Source organism: Staurois parvus, unplaced genomic scaffold (assembly GCF_062004578.1).
Source record: "Staurois parvus isolate SC_StPar_1 unplaced genomic scaffold, SC_StPar_1.0 ptg000684l, whole genome shotgun sequence".
Taxonomy (NCBI): Eukaryota; Metazoa; Chordata; class Amphibia; order Anura; family Ranidae; genus Staurois; species Staurois parvus.
In genome coordinates this window covers 1,729,149-1,750,885 of record NW_028318480.1, presented here as the reverse complement: position 1 = coordinate 1,750,885, position 21,737 = coordinate 1,729,149, and the positions used below count along the sequence as shown (strand labels likewise).

The 21,737-nt window shown below is 40.6% G+C and overlaps 1 protein-coding gene across 2 annotated transcripts in view; it reads right to left on the bottom strand.

The window, feature by feature from the left end:
- Positions 1–10,968, bottom strand: part of SAPCD1 (suppressor APC domain containing 1) — a 35,104-nt gene extending 24,136 nt beyond the window's left edge. Inside the window, exons 1-3 of one of the 2 annotated variants that reach the window (XM_089652506.1) lie at positions 10,860–10,968; positions 10,042–10,364; positions 4,057–4,181 (exon numbers count right to left, since the gene is read on the bottom strand). In XM_089652506.1, the coding sequence (XP_089508632.1) occupies positions 4,057–4,181; positions 10,042–10,364; positions 10,860–10,903 (492 nt within the window). In that variant the 5' untranslated portion in view covers positions 10,904–10,968. Of the gene's footprint in view, positions 1–4,056; positions 4,182–10,041; positions 10,430–10,859 lie in introns of those variants that run through there. The other variant, XM_089652505.1, reaches the window with a different exon arrangement.
- Between the last annotated feature and the right edge of the window lie 10,769 nt (positions 10,969–21,737).

The following is a 21,737-nucleotide window of genomic DNA, read 5'->3' as shown; positions in this document are numbered from 1 at the left end:
ATAATGGCCATTGTCGTTTTTTACTAGTTTATGTATGATTACAATAGGGGATTTTGTCCCCACTTTTGTATGTTTTTTAAAATGCTTTGTAATAAAAGATGACTTGTTTTAGAACTTGTGAGTGCTATGTAACAGTGTAGTGATGGGTCATCTTTGAACGTCTGATACTCTGTATATTTTTATGTGTTGATTATTACTGGGTTGATGACCCCTCAGTACCAGTCTGGTTAAGCGATGAGATAGATATGTCATTTCCTCCAAACACATCTGTCTAGATATAAAATATGGTCACTGGACATTACTTTATCAGTCACACATAGTGGATGAACCACAGCAGTCATTATGTGAAATCAGCATACAGCACATTTAAGCCATCTTCCCTTGCACAGTATCTCCCCTGCCGAGGGTCATTAGTACTATCTCAGAGGGCTCTGACTTGCTATAGGCTCTGTGCATCCAGCACACGACTCCCTGCATGTCATTCCAGAGACAGGACGCAGCTGCACCTATAGTATCTGTACACTTCTTCCAAGTCCTCCAGGGTGATAGAACTCACAGTAGAGAACACTTGGCCTGGCCTGAAAGTCCTTTTGCAACCCACTCTAGACTCGACCAACCAAAAGAGACAGGAAGACTACAGTCGGCTCCTCTGTGTGCAGCACTACCTCTCCCTGTCCTCCAGCCCTAGCCAGGGCCTCTGCACAGCTGACAACATCTACATGCTGGTGAAGTATCTGGTTCCCATCCCTGACTGCCCTGGGCTTCTCCCAATCTGGCATATATTTGCCCATTGACTCACTTGTGGCATCACTTCAGGAGGGCTCTAGCTAAAAGGGACCTAGCACCTGATTAAACTATTCTCTGCTGCCACACACTATTCTGGGACAAAGCAGCCAAGTAGTAGACTAGTTAACTGCACCTGCTTATGGGCAGATATGTCAATTGGAATGATGGAGGGGAAGACATCTGCCTGTCTTTGATCCCATGAAGGCCTCTGATGGTTAATTCAGCTGATGGAACAAAGAAGGAACGACTATGTGGTTCATTACTTCCTTCTAAGTGAATACTTTCTTTTGATGGTGCCACACATGTGTTTTTTGTTTGATTATAATGAAATCACAATAATTTTTCATTAAAATAACTTTTTTTTGCATTAATTAAAAAATACTCATGTCATTTTACTCCAAACAATACAAGAACAAAGAATTCAAATATTTTCCCTATCTGGTTGTATGCTGTTCAGTGTGACAAAAAAAATAAATCCATGGAAAGTGACCATAAAATTCCCACACACATTTTTCCTAATATCCCAACAATCGGACTATCAAAGAACTGGACCGAAACTTGTGTGGGTGCCTTTAAGTTCTGCCATTCTAAGTGTGGTTTACAAAGTACAGCAGACTTGTCAGCTTTGACGTGTTTTGTGGTAAAACACTGGAATGACATAAAGGTAGCTTGCTGAATGAGTCATATATTTTATTTATTTTATTAACTACCGCTTATGAAAAGATCACAGGTGGATGAATTGCAAGTGCACTCTGCAAGTTTAGAGGAGGGGTGGCTGCTAAACTCTCTGTCCTGACAGGGAAGTGAGGCCCGATGTACTTAATAATGAACAATCTTATGAGAAACTTACATACAAGAAAACAATATGGCAGTGTGATATCTTCTGCTCCCAGACCTGCATGTCATGACATACTATACTAAAATCTGCTGTCTTCAGACAGATGCAACAAATAGTTCAGATATGATAGATTGGATAAAATTCCTCTAAGAACCATGTCGCCCAGTGACAACCAATCATAATCAAATTTGCTTTGCAAATGAGAGGTTGGATGTACACTGATCAGTAAGAACTTTATGACTACCTACCTATCTTTAATTAGGTCCCCCTTTTGCTGCCAAAACAGCCTTGACCTGTCAAGTCATGGACACCACTAGACAAAGGTATGCTGTGGTATCTGGCTCCAAGCCATCAGTAGCAGATCCTTTAAGTCTTGTAAGTTGCGAGATAAGGCCTCCATGGATCAGACTTGTTTTTCCAGCACATCCCATAGATGCTCAATTGGATTGAGATCTGGAGAATTTAGAGGCAGAGTCAAGGCAACACCTTAAACCATTGCTGTGCTCCTAAAACCCTTTTTAAACCATTTTTGCAGTGACAGAATGCATTAAATTGTTGAAAGAGGCCACTGCCATCAGGGAATACCATTTCCATACAAGAGTGTACTTGGTCAGCAACAATGTTTAAGTAGGCAATACGTGTCAAAGTAACATCCACATGAATGGCAGGACCCAAGGTTTCCCAGCAGAACATTGCCCAAAGCATCACATTGCCTGTGCCCACTTGCCTTCTTCCCATACTGCATCCTGGTGCCATCCCTTCCCCAGGTAAGCATGCACATGCACCTAGCCATGCAGATGATGTAAAAGAAAACATGATTCATCAGACCAGGTCACATTCTTCCATTGCTCTGTGCTCCAGTTCTGATGCTCATGTGCCCATTGAATGCCCTTTTGGCTGTGGACACAGGTCAGCATTTGCACCCTGACTAAGCAGCCCCATAAACAACAAACTACTTTTTTTTCTGCTTTCAACAGACCACATATTTACTTGCTACCACCAACTTTCAGATGCCATTGTAACAACATATGTTATTCACTTAACCTCAATCAGTGTTATGGCTGATTGGTGTATGGCTGCCATTTGATAAGAACCATGATCAAGGAGATATCAGTCTTTCCATACATGATTCTGCTGAAAGTCAGGACCTGCTGAAGTCCCACTGGAGGCCAACACTGGTGTAAACACGTTAGTGCAGAACTCTTAAGACGACCATAGATAGATTGAAATCCGTCTGGTTCTGCAGGGACCAGCTGAATTTCAATCCATGTATGAGCAGATTGATTGAACTGAAGTTGATCCATTGATCAACTTCAGTACAACCAGCCTGTCAGGTTTTTTTGTTCGATCACTGTGATCATTGTATTCTCATTGCTGGGAAACCTCCCGCTTTCATAATACAAAAGCTCTGTGAGAGGGATGCCCTCATCAACACTGAATGTGTTTGTGAGGGAAGCAATTTTTCTTTTCTACAACCATGGGTTGCAGGGAAAAGTAACAATAAAAGAGTGAAAGTTCAAACTCTACAATAATGAGTTTCTTACCCCCATAGATCTTTCCTATACAAACTTTTAGATAAATTAGGCAGTTTGCATGTTGACCCATAGTAGCAAATTAGATTTAAAGCGTATCTAAACTCATGATTAAAGATATTATATATTGCAGCATATGAGTTGTTAGATATGGTGGTTGCATTAGTTTTCTTTTTTTCAGGATTTTCACCAGGTGATTCTGCCAGTAACACAATTCCTGTCCTAAGATGACAACCTTCACTGACACCACTGTATCTATATAGGGAGTTATGGTTATCATTAGAATGCTATCCTGATTTGGACAAGTAACTCATCTTCCTCTCCTAATCTCCATTACAAAGGAAGACATTCTGTTGTAGTTCATAGAAGATAAAACTGATGACTGTTTCATAAATCAGTTTAGTATACAGTAGGTTACAAGGACTGGAATTCTAGAAAGATAAACAGCTATTTTTCTGTAGACTGTAGATTCACATAGATGCCACCGCTCCAAATGGCTCTGATCGTTCTCTCCACTGCAAGGAGCGCCAGGTGCAGGTGACAAGCTTTTTTTTAAGCTCAATCTTCTCAACCTGAAAAAGGAAAACTAATGCAGCCTCCACATCCAAGGGCCGGTAAGCTGCAATATATTACATTTTTGTTTGTGGGGTTGAATACATTTTAATCCCATGCAAGACAATTACTGTTGGAGAATATCACTGATAATCTGATTGTTTGAACCACAGTGACTCTTTCAGCCAAATGTGAAACACCACTTATTCAGGCACAAAGATGGCCAAATCTGTTTGCAAACTACATCAGATAGATATATAACTAAATATGCACATAGAAAACTGGAATGATAATCATATCTACTCTCTGTAAAGTCAGTTATATTTCAAAAACACGGGTCTTAGGTACCGTATTGTAATCAATGCCACTAGTTAGTGTATGGCGGCGAATACGCTGTTCTTGCCGTGTCAGGCGTACGGAGGAGGAGGGGACATCATTGTGGATGCTCTGGGATCGTGTCACGCCTTTCACACCTGAAAGGAAGAGAAGTGTGTTACATCTGACATCTGATTGGTGTATAATGGACTGACATTTTTATAAAGTGGATTTTTTTAAAGAGGTTTGATATGTCTCTGTGTGTAATTAATGTCTCTTTCCATCTGTTCCCATTTTACTAACCTGCATCTGTTCGGATTAAATTAAGAGTTCATATCAGGGCTTCTTATGGACAGATTTTTTTTTCTAGGACTGGACACACATGGAGAAAGGCAACTATGTGACTAGACAATGAAATGTGTAAATTGTATCATGTCCAGAAATTTATTTTTTTGTTGCTGGATGCATTAAATTAAGGCCAATAAAGTATATCTAAAGCCAAAACATTAGATGGAAAGGGTAAGGGTTAGTACCCTTGACAAATGTTAATTCCTGGGTCTCTGCTGGGTAGATTCACCCTCTCTATTTGTTCCTGGTAACCACTGTCACTGAGACAAGACTGGATGAAAGTGTTAGTGTCGTCACCCCAACAGAAATAGAGGAAGAGTCTTCTAGTGGGACAGGTGTTCCAGTGATATCAAAGAGGCTATTTTCCCACACTTCAAAGAGATTTCCTCTCATTTCCTCCTGTGTCTAAGGACAGGAAGTCAATAAAAATGTCTCCAATGAGGCACAGATACAAAAACCAAAAATGATGGGATATTTAACCATTCCTTACTCTACACTAACCTTAAAGTGATATTAAAGCGTAGTTTTTTTGTGTAAAAATAAAAAAGAGCTTACATGTATTGCACAGAGTAATCCCTTACTTCATCTTTTAAAGGCCCCCGCTGACTCTGTCCACTCCTTCTACGAGTGAGTGCCCCCATAACAATCCATGATCTAAGGGGGCCCCATTCATTGACATATACAGCATGGCTCAGTCACGCCTGCAATGGCTCCCACTGCTGCCTGTGTGTCTTGTGAGACCAGGAAATGAGAGAAGAGCTGCAGTCAGGACAGCGCTGGATTGCTGAGTGGACTTAAGTAAGTGTTTGGGGAATGAAGCTGGGGGGAGTAGGGGGAACAGTTAGTGAGTAGGTTTTTACCTTTAGGCAGGGAATGCCAGCGACTCTGGGCCCATTCACCCCATTCTGAATGGCACCCCAACTCACACTGTTGCAGCACACAGCAATGCATGGTAATGCACTGCCATGCATTGTGGTGCTCTGCATCAGGAAAAATATTGCAGGCACAATTTTTGATCTGTTTTGGTACATTGGCAGCCTTTTTAAATGAATGACTGCCTTAACACAATGCACACTATTCTACAAAATAATGTGCGGTTAACAAACATGCATTTGGCAAATCACCAAAGTGGACCAGTGTGAATGGGCCCAATATTTCTCCACACTCCTCCTTTTCTGCTGATTGCTGTGGGTATCTTGCTTAGCTCCTCTGCCAATTAGCTTTTGAACAGAGCAGTTTTGAAGCTACTACAATTCAAAGCTGTTTGACTTTGGTAACTATCTCTGTCTTATTACATTATGGAACAAATATATAGATGACATTCTTAGTTTCTGGACTGGCCCACAAGAGGCTCTTCTACAATTTGTTGACAGTTGAGTGACAATGACCTGAATCTCAGTATTACTCTGAACTGAGATCAGTAGTCATTGTCTTTTTTTGGATCTGATTATTGTGAAAGGTGAAGATGGAACTATCTCCATAAGCTTGTTCTGAAAACCAACTGCTAGAAATGCTGTACTACACAGACATAGTGCACATCCTGAGCATATTATCAGGGCAATGCCAACGGATCAATATTTACAACTCTGAAGAAATTGCTCCGATGAATCTGATTTTGAACAACAAGCAAATAAATTAACAGATCACTTTTTTAGATTTGGGTATAGCAAAAAATCCCTTAGGAGGGCCATTAAAAAGGCTGAAGAAGAGTCCACATGATTTACTATTATTTCAAGGAGAAAAGGAAGCAGGGATGACTAAGATCTCACCCACTGTAAAAGTCTACAGGCACAATCATGTGACTGGACAGATATTACAGAAACATTGACATCTTTTAATGCAAGATTCTATTCCTAAACACTTTGTAGATGATCGACCTCGTTTAACATTCGCTAGAGGCAATTCATTTAGAGATACTCCAGTTCAGAGTCATTTCTCAAGGGACAGGTCCAACAACCCTTGAGGATCTCAATGTAGAGGCACCAAATGTGACCACTGTCCCTACTGCCAATACTGTATGTCCAGATATCAGATAATTTGGCAAAAGGATTAAAGATCATGTGAATGATGTCAATGAAGGCAATTTAGAAAGCCCGATAGCCAGACATTTTGCTAGTAATTATGACTATAGTACGTAATCTTTACGTTTTCTTGCTTAGAATGCACCCTAATTTTAAAGGTGGAGATCTTGACAAAAAGATCCTCCAGGTCTAAACTAAATAAATTTTTAGGTTTAAGGTTATACAGCCCTCAGGCCTTAATGATGCTATTTGCTATGCCCACTTTTGGATGTGGCTTAGGGAACTTTTAATTGGATCCTTTATTGGAAATTTGTGATATTGGGAGTGATATGTGTGGTACTGGACAGCCATATACTGGCTTACGGTATGTGTTTTTTTCTGCTACTTAGTAATATTTTGTTTTTGTGTTTTTAGCTTAATGTTTCTTTGATAAAATTACATATATTAAAGATTAAGATTGTTAGCTGTCAAATAGATTCATATAATTTTTTAATATACCTATATATAGTATTTGTGTCTGTTTGATTGTTTGTGGGGTTATTTCTGGCGTATGTTTTGATTGGTTGTTTGTTTGGGTATGCTTGTTTGTATGTTTTTGTTCCATTTTGGGTCTGTCGTCATGTTTGTTCCTGTTTTGTTGGTCTTTTCTGTTTTTTATTTGTTTCTATGTCACTAATGCGTTTGTTTTGTTTTTCTTTATTTCTTTTGTGTTTTGATTTTTCTGTTATTTTCCTTTTTGTGGCTGTATTATGTGTGGTTTATGTGTGCTTGATGCCTGTCCGTGCCCTCTTCAGACTCTGTCCCCAGTGGTAGGTGGTGAACCTGGGTAAGCTTTTTTTCCCCCTTTGTTCAGTTACCTTAACTGCTGATTTGTTTGCACTCCATGTTGGAGCATAGATGTTGGGTAATTTTTTTGCATGATTTATACTGTATTTATATTTTTTTTCCTCAGGCAGACAGCTCTCTCTTATTTTTTTATGATATTGTAATTCTTTTTTTGTTTTTTGTTTTTAATTTTTTTTTCTTGTGGTATACACATATCTTGTACATTCACATCAGTCCCTGCACTCAAAGAGCTTACAATATAAGGCCCCTAACTCAGATTCATACATACACTTAGTATGGCCAATTTAGAGAGGAGCCAATTAAAGTACAAGCATATCTTTGTAGTGTCAGAGGAAACTGGAGCACCAGGAGGAAACCCATGCATGCACAGGAAGAATATGCAAACTCCATGCAGGTAGTGCTGTGGTTGGATCAAACCGATGACCCTAGTGCTGCTAGGTGGAAGTTAATTTAACATTTTTGTTCTTTTTGTAGATGTGTAGATGCCCTATTCTTTTTGTTATGTGTATGTCCAGAACAAACTTGTGGTCCTGAAGAAGTGGAATACTTGCAAAATAGAGCAACATTTGGGCTAAGATATATCTGAACATCAAAATCTGCATCTTCGATAATGTTATTGTATTGTAATGGGCAGCACAGTGAATAAATGGTTAGCACTTCTGCCTGGCAGCACTAGGTTTGTTGGTTTGAATCCCAGCCACAGCACCACATGCCTGTAGTTTGCATGTTCTCTCTGTGCTTGCGTGGGTTTCCTCTGGGTGCTCCGGTTTCCTCCCACACTCCAAAGACATGCTGGTAGGTTAATTGCCTTCTGTCTAAATTGGCCCTAGTATGTGTATGTATAAATGAGGATTAGGGACCTTAGATTGTACGCCCCTTGAGGGTTAGGGACTGATGTGAATGTACAATATATATATGTAAAACGCTGTGTAAATTGACAGCGCTATATAAGTAATAAATAAATAAATTCATGAGAGATTTTTAACATGTTTTTAAAAAATTACTACTAATGATTTTATATTTAACTTTGAGAAGAGTTTGGTATTCCTATTTCTCTGGTGGCTGTTGGAAAAATCCCTTTTCCCATTTTTCTCTATGCAATTTGTTTGTTTAAATGTTGGGATGATACCCCAAGAAAATTAGTAAGATATATGGCAGCTTCCAAAGCTTCTGTTCAAACCATACACACATGTGCAGACAGGTTCTATCAATGGAGTTATGAATGGTCAAAAGAGACCTCTGATGTCACCTCTGTCTCATGCAGACACAGATTGGGGGCAACGATTCTCAAATCTCCAACTTTTTAGCTACTAGTTCTGGGACATTCAATCTATGGACCCAAAAGTTCCAGGTTCAATGACTGCAGATGGAAGGGCTCATCAATCTGCCACTGCTCTCCTTCCTGACATTGACTGCAGTGACCCAGGGTTCAAACAGAGATAAAGCTAAGCTCATAATAGTCACAGAACTTACATTATGTAGAGTTACTACTGAAAACAGTCCCAGCTATTTAATGTATATAAAAGTCCCCACACCTGTGAAGAAGATATTTAACATCTATGTACCTTTGGCATGAAGACAAAAGGTGACAGTAAAATGACAACTAGTAGTTTTACCTGACAAGAAATCAGCTGTTTTGGAAAGTATTGTTTCTTAGTATATCATCTTTATCTGAAATATGTCCTGTTTGGATAACCATTAGTACATTTTTAACCCCACATTTTACCATTTTGAAACATTATACATTTAATCTTTATAGTGGTCATTTAATTATATAAAAAGACAAAATACATAGGCAATGTCAATTAACTGATTACCATCTTATAGCTTTCACAAATTATTCTTCCGGAATTCTGGTTAGTTTGACATAATTCTGGTATACATTTCCAAATTACATTCTTTATTTATTGGAAATGACAGGTTGCATGAAAAATAATTTTTATTGCATGAAGTAATAATCCCCTCGCGCTCTGTGCATTATCTCTTAATGTACAGATTACACCCAGACAGATGGTGCAGATTAAAGAGGGTTATGATACACAAGTGTCTGATCAGAGGCATGGGGGGAGGGATGAAGTTGAGGGACAGAGAGCATGCAGTGAGCGAATATGCAATATTTCATAAAACCAGGTACTTCAAGTAAAAGGGTCTACTGAGCTAATGGGAATATTTTAGCTATAGTTGGTGTATTGTAGGATCAGTCACTTGCTGGTTTATTACATTTTCTCGAACAGGAAATCCCTCTTTCCATAGCTCACAACTACTACTTCACTCATGATCCCATTTATCTTTTAACATTTTCCACTAGGGACAGTGTGATTCTGTTGCAGAAGGTGTGGAGACACAAAAAATGTCAATTCAAAGATCTCACAAATGAAAAAAAATATATATAATTTACCTTTCCAGCATCTGAAATAAACTGAAATATCAAGTCCTAGCAGACTAACCCTAAAAAGTCACCCAGATCCAGACACTCTCTCTTTCTTCATATCTCATTTAAAAACCTTTAGCTGTTCCAACAGCCTTTGAGGCTATAAGTTTTAATTACATTTAGTATAATTGCACCATCACAAGAGAAATGTGAGGTGTACAAAAGTGAAATACTGCTTTATTCTGTGTAATAGGAGCACACAGCTTGTAGGTAAGGGGGAGGAGCTTTCATAGTTGGGCCCCAGGAACGTAAGGACCTGGTTGCAGTTGCACCCTCTCCACCCACTGTTATGTCCAACTAGCAAGAATAAGACAGGACATAGAGAGCATCAGAAGGAAATATCAAAAGACTTACCAAGTGTCTTAAACTCACCTCTTTTTTTGTGAGTCACTGATTCCTGAGGATCTGCTGCCCGCAGTGCTTGCGTGAGCCCCCTCACCAGCCTTGGAAAGCTCAGGTATCCTCCACTGGAAGCTGTAGCATCTCTAAGTGCCTGAGGGACCCCAGCCAGAATGCTTGGCCCTCCCCAAAGACCCTCGATATCCTGTACATGAACTTGGCCACCCCCTTCTTCCTCCAAGATATTGTAGAGCACCCGAAGGCTGCGGAGAAAACCTCGGGAAGGGCAAGGGAGGCCAGAGGAGAGAGGGGTTTGGGTAACTGAGGGTGGGGAGCCCAGGGTGCCGCAGGAGGATCTGGGGGCACAAAGAGGAGAGGTAGGGCAAAACAATAATATTTTATTCATAGTGATCTTTGAATATCTTAAATCTTTTTTTTGCTTTAAAGTATATCGCTGCAATTTCCACCTAGTTACTGCACATTCATTTTGTAAGCAATGCTAATACATTTTAGTACTGTCAAACAATAATTTGACTAGCAATAGTATGAGTCATCTGTGTTGCCTCTTCTTTAACTCTTCTCTCTTGTTCTTTGTCCCAAGTGCTGTCTTCTTTCACAACCCTCGCCTTTAGTCATACGCTCTCAGCTCTGTTACAGCTGGTGGTGGTCTTTGTCTAACTCTTTGTTTGACAGCAGATGCCTCTCCTGTGTGACAAGTAACAACCCTTGCCTAGTTTATGGAGCTCTGTTACTTGCACTCCCTCTAACACACTGTTTTCCCTGAGGTCAATACACAGCACAGTTACAGTCTCCTACTTGTACAGCTATGTGTTGTCTCTGATGTTACTCACACTCTCTCCTCTGCTAGGCTTGGCATCTCCTCCAGGGTCTCCATCTGTCAGAAGAGCTGTCCTTGTCTTTAGGATTAGCTATGGGTGCTGTTTCGCTCTCCCACTTTCTCCTTACTGCTATCCCCCGACCTCTTGGTCTGTGTTTGGGCCAGTTAGCTGTCCCTCCTCCCTCTCTGGATAATCTCTGTGATTCTTGCTAAGTCTCTATCTATCTTTCTCCTGTGTGATGCTTCCTGTAGCTTTTACAGGCTGTCACATGTGCAGTGTCTCACAGGGGACCCTGGACCAGACGGGACCAGGGAACATTTTGCATTCCCTCCCATCCCCCCAATACCATGTCCCCTTCGTCCTTTGTTTCTCTCGCCTTTGTCCTCTTCTCCCTATTCTGCCCCTCCTTCCACCAAATTCACCTGTCATTTTTTTCTTTCTGCTCCCACATCTAAAATCTTCTACATACTGTAGAAATAAATATTTTAGTTGATGCAGCCAATGCAGTGTATTGCATGAGTCACTCAAAGGCAACAGGAGGATACAGTATAAAATGTAAAACTGACTTATACTTAAACAATAAATCTGAGCTATAGCAATCCTATTTCATTAAATAAATGGAAACTGAATCTTCTACCTTCCTGGAAAAAATGGCTCCCTGGGTTTCCATAGATGATTGATCACGCAACCATTGCTAAGGCACAGATCACATGGTTTCTGCCAAAGTGACTTGAGCAAATGAGAATCAGCCAAAATTAGTCATTTAGCAGATTTGCCTTGGCAGTAAGCCTCCTTTGAGCTAAGAGCATGTGATCAAAACTTTGTCATTGGCCCCAGACCATCAGATATAGCCAGGAGTCATGTTTTTTCCAAAAAAAGGAAGTTGTTCATACCTTAGAGAAGAACAGTGGCCAGGTTAAGGACACTAAAATATTTAAAAATTCTTACCGAGAAGTAACTGAGAGTCATAACAAGCCCTCACTGACCTCTGAAGCTGAAGGTGCTATGAAATAATTCCTAAAGTATTGAGCAGAAACACTTTTAATTTCATTTTAACAGTTCAGCTCATTCTGTTCCCTGTCCCCAGGTTCTGTGAGTGACTTGGCAGCCTCCCAGCCTTCTGATCTCTGCTGTAAATACAGAACAGGTCCAAAGAAGAAAAAGAAGGAAAGCAGAGCTCTGAAACCTGACATGAAGGATTTTGGGGTTCCTGCTCTGAACTTTTCAGGATGAATTTCTCCACTGAGCCTGAAGCTACAGAGGTTAAAGCCACAATATCAAGGCTTTGCCTTGTCATGGTGTAGGGGGATTTTTGTCACACTCATGCAGGTTAAGTATTGCATTAGGTGGAAATTGGCCTTAAGTTTTCACCAAGATTTACTAAATCCTGGAATGGATTCTGGAACTCGGTTTGGTGATCAGCGTCACTGCTGTGCAGAACTGGTATGAAGAGTCCCGCAGTAGTAGGCAGCATGCGGCCCCCATGTGTTCAGTTCTGAATCCTGCACCAAGAGCCCGAGACAGTTCCTGGCTGTAGAATATATCTGCTCTCCCAGCAACCTTGTGGTTCCCCAGCTCTATGGTAGTTGTAGTTCAATCAGCACTCAGAAATACAGTATGTATTGGTTATAGGACTACAGGTCCCAGGATCCTCTCCTGTCAGAAGAACTGGATCCACTCTGTTAACAGGAAGTGATGTAGCGGTCCCAGTACTGGGCACTAGGGGAAAAATGATTAACCATAGTCTCATCTGTAAATGTCCCTGAATGGCATGATGATATTTGTAGCAACTGGCTACACATCACTAAATATATTTATGTTTACGGAGTTTCAATTTTGTGACTCTAATATATAATGTATTGCATATATTATTTAAATGTTTAAATTAAAGGACAACTCATTCAAATGATATAATGCATGTGTTCTGTATATCATATATCATCATTGTGTTGCATAGGGAGCCATCTAGTGGGTGTTCACTGCAACTGCACCTGTTTTTATTACTCCTTTTCGACAAGAACAGGAAATGTTTCATGTTTGTTAAAGCAGCTTTCCACCCAAAAGGGGAAGTTCCGCTTTAAGCCTTTGTCCCTCGCTCCCCATTAAGGATTGGCACCTTTGGGGAGCGGGTACCCGAATTTGACAGGTACCCGCTCCCACTTCCTCTGCAATTGCCTAGGCGGTCGGAAGCGGAAGTTGTCCTCCTCCCTCTCTCCGTGTAGTCTTCTGGGACACGTGACAGGTCCCAGAAGACTACAGGGCCATTCACAAAGCGCAGCGCTTCTCGTGCGTGCGCAGTGGGCGCCCGGCTGTGAAGCCACAAACTGTCACAGCCGGGTGCCCACACTGAAGATGCCGGCGCAGGGGAGAGAAGACAGCTGGTAAAACCAGCCGTGGTGAGGACACCGCTGGACCGAGGGACAGGTAAGTATCTGTATTAAAAGTCAGCAGCTACAATTTTTGTAGCTGCTGACTTTTATTTTTTTTTTCAGCTGGAACTTCGCTTTAAGAAAAAAGATTTCCCATAAACCACTGCAGCCATTTTAGCTTCTAGAAGAACACCAGTGAAGGTCTCCTTCATTCTCCTTTGATACACATATGCCTCTAAGTTCTTTCATTGTGTTTGTTAAAGTCACATACGTAGCTATATAGCATTTCAATGTATTTAATGTGATTGTAGGTAGCGGTTTGCAAGATATGTGTTGTTTGTAGGCATTTGTGAGAGACATGTACTGTATACAAACATAATGTAATTTCAGTTTATGTGATTGTATTGCAGTTTTACAGAACTATTCACAGAAGTAAAGTCAATTTTGGAATGAAATGCAATGCTGCTTCTGTCAAATTGTTAGCTAGCTGTCGGCTAACTGTTAGCAGGTGAGATCGGCCCCTGAGTCTCCTTTTGGGATCTGGGGTAATGTTGGGAATGTATGAATAATAATAATCCTCTCACAGTTTATTTCCCTGTACCTCTGCCGCAGACTACAGGTAGGCTTCTGTGACAACTTTAGATGCCATAGCATTTAAACAATTTATAGAGAGGAAAATATTTTATTTTTTAATTTTTAACATTAACCAAAGTACATTAATCCTTTAATCTGTATGCTGCTGCTACAAATCTATAATTATAACAATGAAAATACTGCCAATAGCATTTGATCCATTACTGCTTCCATTTCTTGACTTGCTTGCAAAACTTGTTTACTAATCTCACATGAAAGGGAGCAATTCCATGATCTGTAATCTTTGTAAACAGCAGAAACAGCTGAACACACTTTAGCGCTGTTTTACTAATTGCCTCTGTCATATGGAATCAGCGATGAGAGTGCAGAAGCTTTTTTTTCTTAAATGAAAACATCAGCTTTCAAAGTGATTCTGTTCTAACCAGATGTCTTTTATAGTTAGGAAAGCCTGAGGCGATTACCAACATATAATAAACTACAACAATGTATAGAGCTAGATGCTCAAACAAAAAAAAAAAGAATTAATAAATTTTAGTGCACAGATTTCATATCCTATGTGCTCTCTGCATGATATAAATTGTAAGTAAAATAAATAAGTAATCAAAAATTCTCCAAATTAAAGTGCCTTAATGTTAAAAGTGGCAGTGCCTTTCCATAGCTAGCAAAGTCCATCCACACATTATAGGCCACATGACTCGCCAGATCTCTTTGAGCACTTACTTTAAAAAGCAGGTTTATTGTATATTTCATAAGCAATGCCAGCTCCTTTTTCTGTGATTTTTCAAAAATTTCCTCAATTTTATATAAAAAGTGGAAAGATGAAAAAATTTCCCATTGCATAAAACCATTTATTTAAACTGACATCTAGAAATATCAGATTCACTTACAAGAAAGTCCTCAGCCCAGCTCTCAGGAAACAAACGTTCCTTATTCACAGGCACTATGCACCAGCAGCTTTTCCTGTTTCTGTGTGTGTGCTCTACTTGTGTGGGATCATTTCACACCACCTTGCTTCAACCAATGCGTTTTCATTTCTGTATGTCATCAGAAATGTGATGTTTTCCAGAGAGCAGATATGATATGAAATTTGTGCACTAATATTTATTCATTTATATAAGTTGTGTTTGTTTTTGTTTGAGCACCTAGTGGTGTACATTGTTGTAGCCGATTGTGCATGTTGGTTGATATAGATACAGAATCTAGAAAATTAGTTTAAGATTAGGGTGACGCAGCTTTTTTTTTAGAAATATGCAGTATATTGGTTTTCCTGTTTTTTAACTTAAAAAGGTTGAAAAGTATGGATGTTGTGTTACAGTGATCATTAAAGAGGCACTCCCATTTTGCCCATTTGGGAAAAGTAACAATGTCTTTGCAGAGGGGCCCCACTGTTGCACACCTTTCCAGCACTCTTCCAGCACTCTGTCTTCAGAAGCAAAAAAAAAAACTCTCCATAGGTTTGAATAGAGAGTTACTGCGCATGTGTGTGACCAAGTTGAGGTTACTGTTTTAAGTAGATCTAAAGTAGATAGTGAAAATTTGCTATGTTATAAAGAGGATCTAGAAATGTTAATTGTGCTCAAACAGCACCCTGTACTGGAGCATGTACAGGAGCCTGTTCTATAGCTTCATGGATGTATATCTGCAGTGTGAGATCATCTAAGGCACTGCTGCTTCAGATTGCAAGCCTCACCAGAGAGGAAGTGACGTTTGGTGATGTAACTACTATGCTGCTTGCTGCAGAGGAAGCTGCACTGCATACATCTTCCTGCTTCTTGAATTTTCTCAAACCATTTATCAGATCGCCAATCATCAGGGTCTGGGTCGCAGCTCTGACATGAAGAAGCAAAGCCCTGCCTCTACAAAGATGGCAACCACCAAAGAGAGACACAAGACAAGATAAATTAGTAATAGGAAAACGATCAGCAGCAAAGAGATCACTTTTTGATCTTTTTACTTGTCCTCTGCCCCCTCTACCTGTCTTTTTTTGGTCAAAGCTTTCAGAGTTCAGGCTCTCTTCAAAAGACATGGATCGAAATGCAGCCGTTTCTTCAGGGACTGGCCAAATTTCGATCTGTGTATGGTCTATCTGGTTATACACAAGTTGATCTATTGACTTCTGTGCAGCCTGTTGGGTTTTCATCAAACAATCAGTGCAGCTGGCTATACTTGGCAACATTGATCATTGTATTCTGCTGGTGGAAAAGGCTCCCCGCCGGAAGAATACAATAGCACAGCGAGAAGGATTCCTCCATCCATATTGAATGTGTGGATTAGGGAATTGGTTCACTTTTTTCTTTCAATCTGCTAGTTGCCCAAAAAAACAATGAATCATGAATGGCCTGCCTAAGACATATTGTGTATTAAACTTTTCCTTTCTGGACTTGAAAGGGGTGAGAATTCCCAGTTACTTCCAACTGCAGTAGCCTGTAATAACCAAAGTCTGGTGTTATATTCCATTTGGTAGATTGGATATAATACAGACTCAATTTATCACCTCCATTGTTTCAGGGTTTTGGAAGAAATTACAGGTGAGAGCTTTAAGTTGAGCCAAAGCTGACTAAATGTCTTTGAAGAGTTGCCAGATACTTGCATAACATTAGAACATGACGAAGCATTTTGGCCTTCTGAAGGATGGAGACATAAACATCTACAGAGGAATATCACCACTGAGGGACATATGAAGCTTAGCTATGCCTACTTACTGGTGTCTGTTTAGGCGCAAATGACAATTTTGGTTGGTAATCACCTTAAATAAAGAAATGACGATTTGACTGCCCTCTTATGCTTTCTTCTAATGCTTCAAAACAATGAAACAAATGGATCACAGCCATGTCCTTTACTAATGTTAATATACCACAGCCAAAATTGTCTTCCTGCTGGCCATGACTGAGCATTCAGCGCCTTCATGTGAAAGTGCACATATCTTTCACATTGAAGAACGCAAGACCCAGATTGTGTGATCCTATAGCATACACCTGCAAACAGGACCTGAAAAACACAGACCAGTCTATTTCATGGTTCAAACACCTCCGTCTTCCAGAGACAAATGCTGTCTCACACAGTACGTTGGAGTATAAATGGGACTAAGGGGCTGTCCATGCTTCAACACTTTGTAGCAGTATATTCAATTATTATTTTTTTAATTCAGGCTCTTGTAATTCACTGTATAGCAGCACTTATATTTGGGAGGACAGGCATCATTTGGATCCAATGAAGGGTCCTGTAAGGCCATGAGCTGATAAAGAACATGCTGACAGAAGGAGAGAGCAGAATGATGACTTTACCAAGCATCTGCTACTTATTCAGTGTTTAATCACAGACTAGGGGCAGGCAAGTGACCTGCGGTAGACAACAATCAGGCTGCTAAAAGGTTGGCTGCATTGTATGGCAAGACTGTGTAAATCTAAGAACTAGGGGGAAAGACATAAAAATCTTTTGGCAGGTAAAACAGCTCCAGTATATGTCCTTTAATGCTGCATGTAGTGGTTTGCTGGGTGTATTCTATGCATTAATGTAAAAAACCTTCTGTGTGTAATTCTTACCTGAGCCCCCTCTGATCCAGTGACATTCTCAAAAGCTTCTGCTGTCTAGGGACTCTTCCTCTTCATTGGCTGAGACAGCAGTGGGAGCCCATTGGCTCCCGCTGCTGTCAATCACTACCAGTAAGCCAATAAGGAGAGAGCGGGCCAAGTTTATGGATGCATAGAGCAGTGGCTTGGGGACAAGCATGCAGCGGTGCCCCCAGGGCGAGCTGCTTTCTCTGGGGGCACTGCTTGAGGGGAGGAGCCAGGAGCGCTGGCAGGGACCCGAAAAGAAGAGGACTGGGGCAGCTGTGTGCAAAATCACTGCACAGAGCAGGCAAGTATAAAAATGTATATAATTAAAAATGAAAACAGAACCCCCCCAAAGCTTTAGTGTCACTTATAACCCTGTTAGCATCACCTTCCTGCCTTCTATATCTCCAAACTATAGTGGGAGGACATCCCATCTGTGTCTCAATGCTTTCCCTCAAGGCCATATTAACCACTTAATGACACATTGCATTGTGGGCGAGCGGCCACTGTAGGTAAAGCAACATACCCATACATCACTGCCTACTTCCGGGTTTCGGGCGTGCACAGGCAATCACAGCCCAGAGCTCTGTGGTGACAATCAACACAGAGCTCTGTAAAGAGGAAACAATCTCTGTGTTTATCATCCCTTCAAAGCAGGGATGATAAACTTAGAGATCTAGTAGTAAAAGCAGCACACTTTACACGCATTACACATGGTTAGGCACACACTTAACCCCTTGATCACCCTAGATGTTAACCCTTTCCCAGCCAGTCTCATCAGTGCAGTGACAGTGTATATCACTGATCACTGTATTAATGTCATTGGTCACTGTCAGTAGCAGTTAGTCAGTTCCCCCCAGCGTCAGTTAGCGTCAGATTGCCTTCTGCACTGTCGCAGTCCCATTAAAAGTCACTGATGACTGCTATTAGTAGTATTTAAAATAAATAAATAACATTTCCAGTATATATACCATAGTTTGTAGGAGCTATAACTTTTATTGGGATTTTTTTTTATCAAAGACATGTAGCAAAACATATTTGGCCAAAATTTATGAAGAAATTTTATTTTTTTATTGGATAGTTTATAGCAGAAAGTAAAAAATATTATTTTTATTTCAAAATTTTGTATATATCGCAAATAGTAAAAAAACACAGTGGTGATCAAATACCACCAAAACAAAGCTCTATTTGTGTGAAAAAAAAAAATTATATACATTTTGTTTGAGTACAGTGTTGCATGACTGAGCAATTACCAGTTAAAGCAGCACAGTGCCTTATAGAAAAAAATATAAACCTATTTTCCATGCAAAGGTAATGACATCAGCCTTTAAACAATAAAAAAGTACTTTTTTCATATTCTGTATGTATTCAATGGCCAAATATACTTTGCACAGTCCTTCCTACAGAGCATGCATAACATCCACATACTGACCTTTCCCTGGCACACAAGCGTTACATTCCGTGGCTGCACTTTAACAATTTTATTGCATTTATAGTATCTTCCAGCAAACTCCCTGTACCATTATATTATTATTACGCTACAAGGTATTATTACTCTACGGACAATAGCTAGAATCATTCCTTACATCATTGCATTACTGTTGTCTTACTTCAGCCATTATATATTACCAAATACACAGCAGCTATACCAATAATAAAAGTAATCATTTATTACACAACTGTATTACTTCTGTGTTACTATGGGCTGCTCTGCCCTATAGTAAACTGCTCAGGCCACCACTGTCACCATCAGGAAGCCACTCTACAGCAATAATGTACAGCCTACGCTGGCATGAGTATACGTAGACAGGAAGTAGCTGAAAGAGTCTGGAGGAGATCAGCAGCACTGAGATGCAATATAGGTGAAAAAATTGAAAAATAATATTTTAAGGGGAAAAAAAATCTGTGTTTAAAGTGTTACTAAACCCTCAACAGTAAAATCAGTCTGTATATGCAGTAAAGCATGCTTGTTAAACTCACTGTGGAACCTAATGGGTTAATCCTCTGCATTGTGTAAAAAGGCCATTTGATCCTGTTTTCTCTGCCCTTCTCTTGTTCAACTGTCCACCTGATAAGACAGACTGAACCCGTAGCCACATGCACCTGCTCAGTTTAGTGTGCATTGCTAGAGAGGGTTTTTGTTTTTCGTGGGAGGGTGCATGTAATCAGCTGTCCAGGCAGAGGGTCTGGGGTTCTGCATCCTCCTAGAGCAGAAAGAAAACTCTTCCTACAAGCTTTAACCAGTGCTCAGCTGGACACTGATAGAAGTCACAAGACTGCTCTAACAGCTGATGAGAAAAGGTATTTAGCAGTTTATATTTACTGAAATAATTGCACTTCCATGTTCTCTGTACTGTGGGAGACCAGATATAGTGAATGCAGGGTCCTGGGTTTAGTAACTCTTTAATGTACATAGTGATTTAGGTTTTTAATCTGCTTTAAATGTTTTGCAAATAATATATACAAAAACATGGTGGAGTATACTTTAATCATTTAATAATATGCCCTATAATGGACTTCTTAAAGAAGAGTTTCACCCAAAAGGGGAAGTTCCGCTTTGTCCCCCGCTCCCCATTAAGGATTGGCATCTTTGGGGAGCAGGTACCTGAATTTGACAGGTACCCGCTCCCACTTCTGCTGCGATCGCCTAGATGAAGCAGAAGCTGTCCTCCCTCCACACAGTCTTCTGGGACACGTGACAGGTCCCAGAAGATGACGGGGCCATTCACAAAGCACATCGCTTCTCGCGCATGCTCACTGGGCACCCTGCTGTGAAGCCGCAAGCTGTCACAGCCGGGTACCCACACTAAAGATGCCGGAGCCACGGAGAGAAGATGGCCGGTGAAACCAGCCATGGTGAGGACACCGCTGGACCGAGGGACAGGTAAGTGGCTGTATTTTAAAAGTCAGCAGCTACAGTTTTTGTAGCTGCTGACTTTTTTTTTTTCAGCTGGAACTCTGCTTTAACCGCTGACATGAGATGACTGTAACCTGATCTGGCAGATATCATATCAACTGCTTGAGAGATGTGTTGTTTCCAGACCTGGAGGTATCTCCCTCCTTCCTGAATTAGATTTATTTATTACAGGCACTAATATATAGAAATGACAATTTACATTCACATCAGTCCCTGCCCACAAGCAGCCTACTATTTAAGGCCCTTCTCACATATACATATACTAGGTACAACTAAGCCTGTCTTTGGAATGTGGGAGATAACCAGGGGCGGACTGACCATTTGGAAACTCGGGCACTGCCCAAGGGCCCGGGGTCAGTAGGGGGCCCCATGAGATGCCTCTGGTACCTTTTTCATAGGCTTTTTTGAGTTTGGGCAAGGACACAGGGGCCCCATGATCCCCTATTGCCCGGGGGCCCCATGAATTGTCAGTCTGCCCCTGGAGATAACTCATGCTAACACAAAAACAACATGCAAACTCCACGCAGGTAGTGTCTGGTTGGGATGCAAACTGAGGACCCCAGTGCTGCAAGGCAGAAGTCCTAACCACTGTGTTAACCACTTTATAAAGCACAGACATGATCTCTGGAGGAACTTGGACATTTCTGTTTTTTGCACAAAGTTGAACTTGCAGACATTTAGACCAGGTTCACACTAGTGCGGTGCAGGAAACGCTGCGAATCCTGTACCTTTCCCACACTGCATTGCAATGACATGGCGTTCAAGCAATCTGGTGCAGGTGTCATTGTTAAATTAATGATCCCGAAACACAATGTGATTGCCAGAAATTGCATCACATGGGTGAGAACATCCATGCAATGCAATTTATGTGCGGGTAAAAAAGGGTGCTGCACCTTTTTGGTTCGAATGTGATGTGATTTGAGCCACATAGGCAGTAAGATGAGGCTTGCATATCTGACTAATGTCTATGACCAATATAACTGCAAAAATGAATGTGGTACCCCTAGCATCAATCTGGTACAAACAGTAACTCTATAGCATTACTAATAACAGCCCTCTGGATTTGTTTCATCAAAAAGTTTTAGTACTACAATACAGTATAATGCACACAGGAAGAGCTTGTTCACACTTGCTGCAGTCTTTACTGCCCCTTTGAAAACTGATCTGCAGCAGATTGCTTTTCACAAGGCATTTGGGAGATGATATGTTGCCTCCTCATTATTCATTTTAACTCCGAAAAAGCTCCCACCACCATGCCACTACCACATGCATTTAATGCAGTTACAATAAAGCCAATTCACCTAAATGGGTTGCAGCGGTACTGCCTGCCAAACGCTACAAGTATAATCTTTGCTGCAATATCTGTACAACCTTATCTGACTGCCTTTGTAGCTTAAAGTGGTTATAAACCTCTGAAGTGAAAAATGCGACAAAGCACAATCTTATATAATGTGTA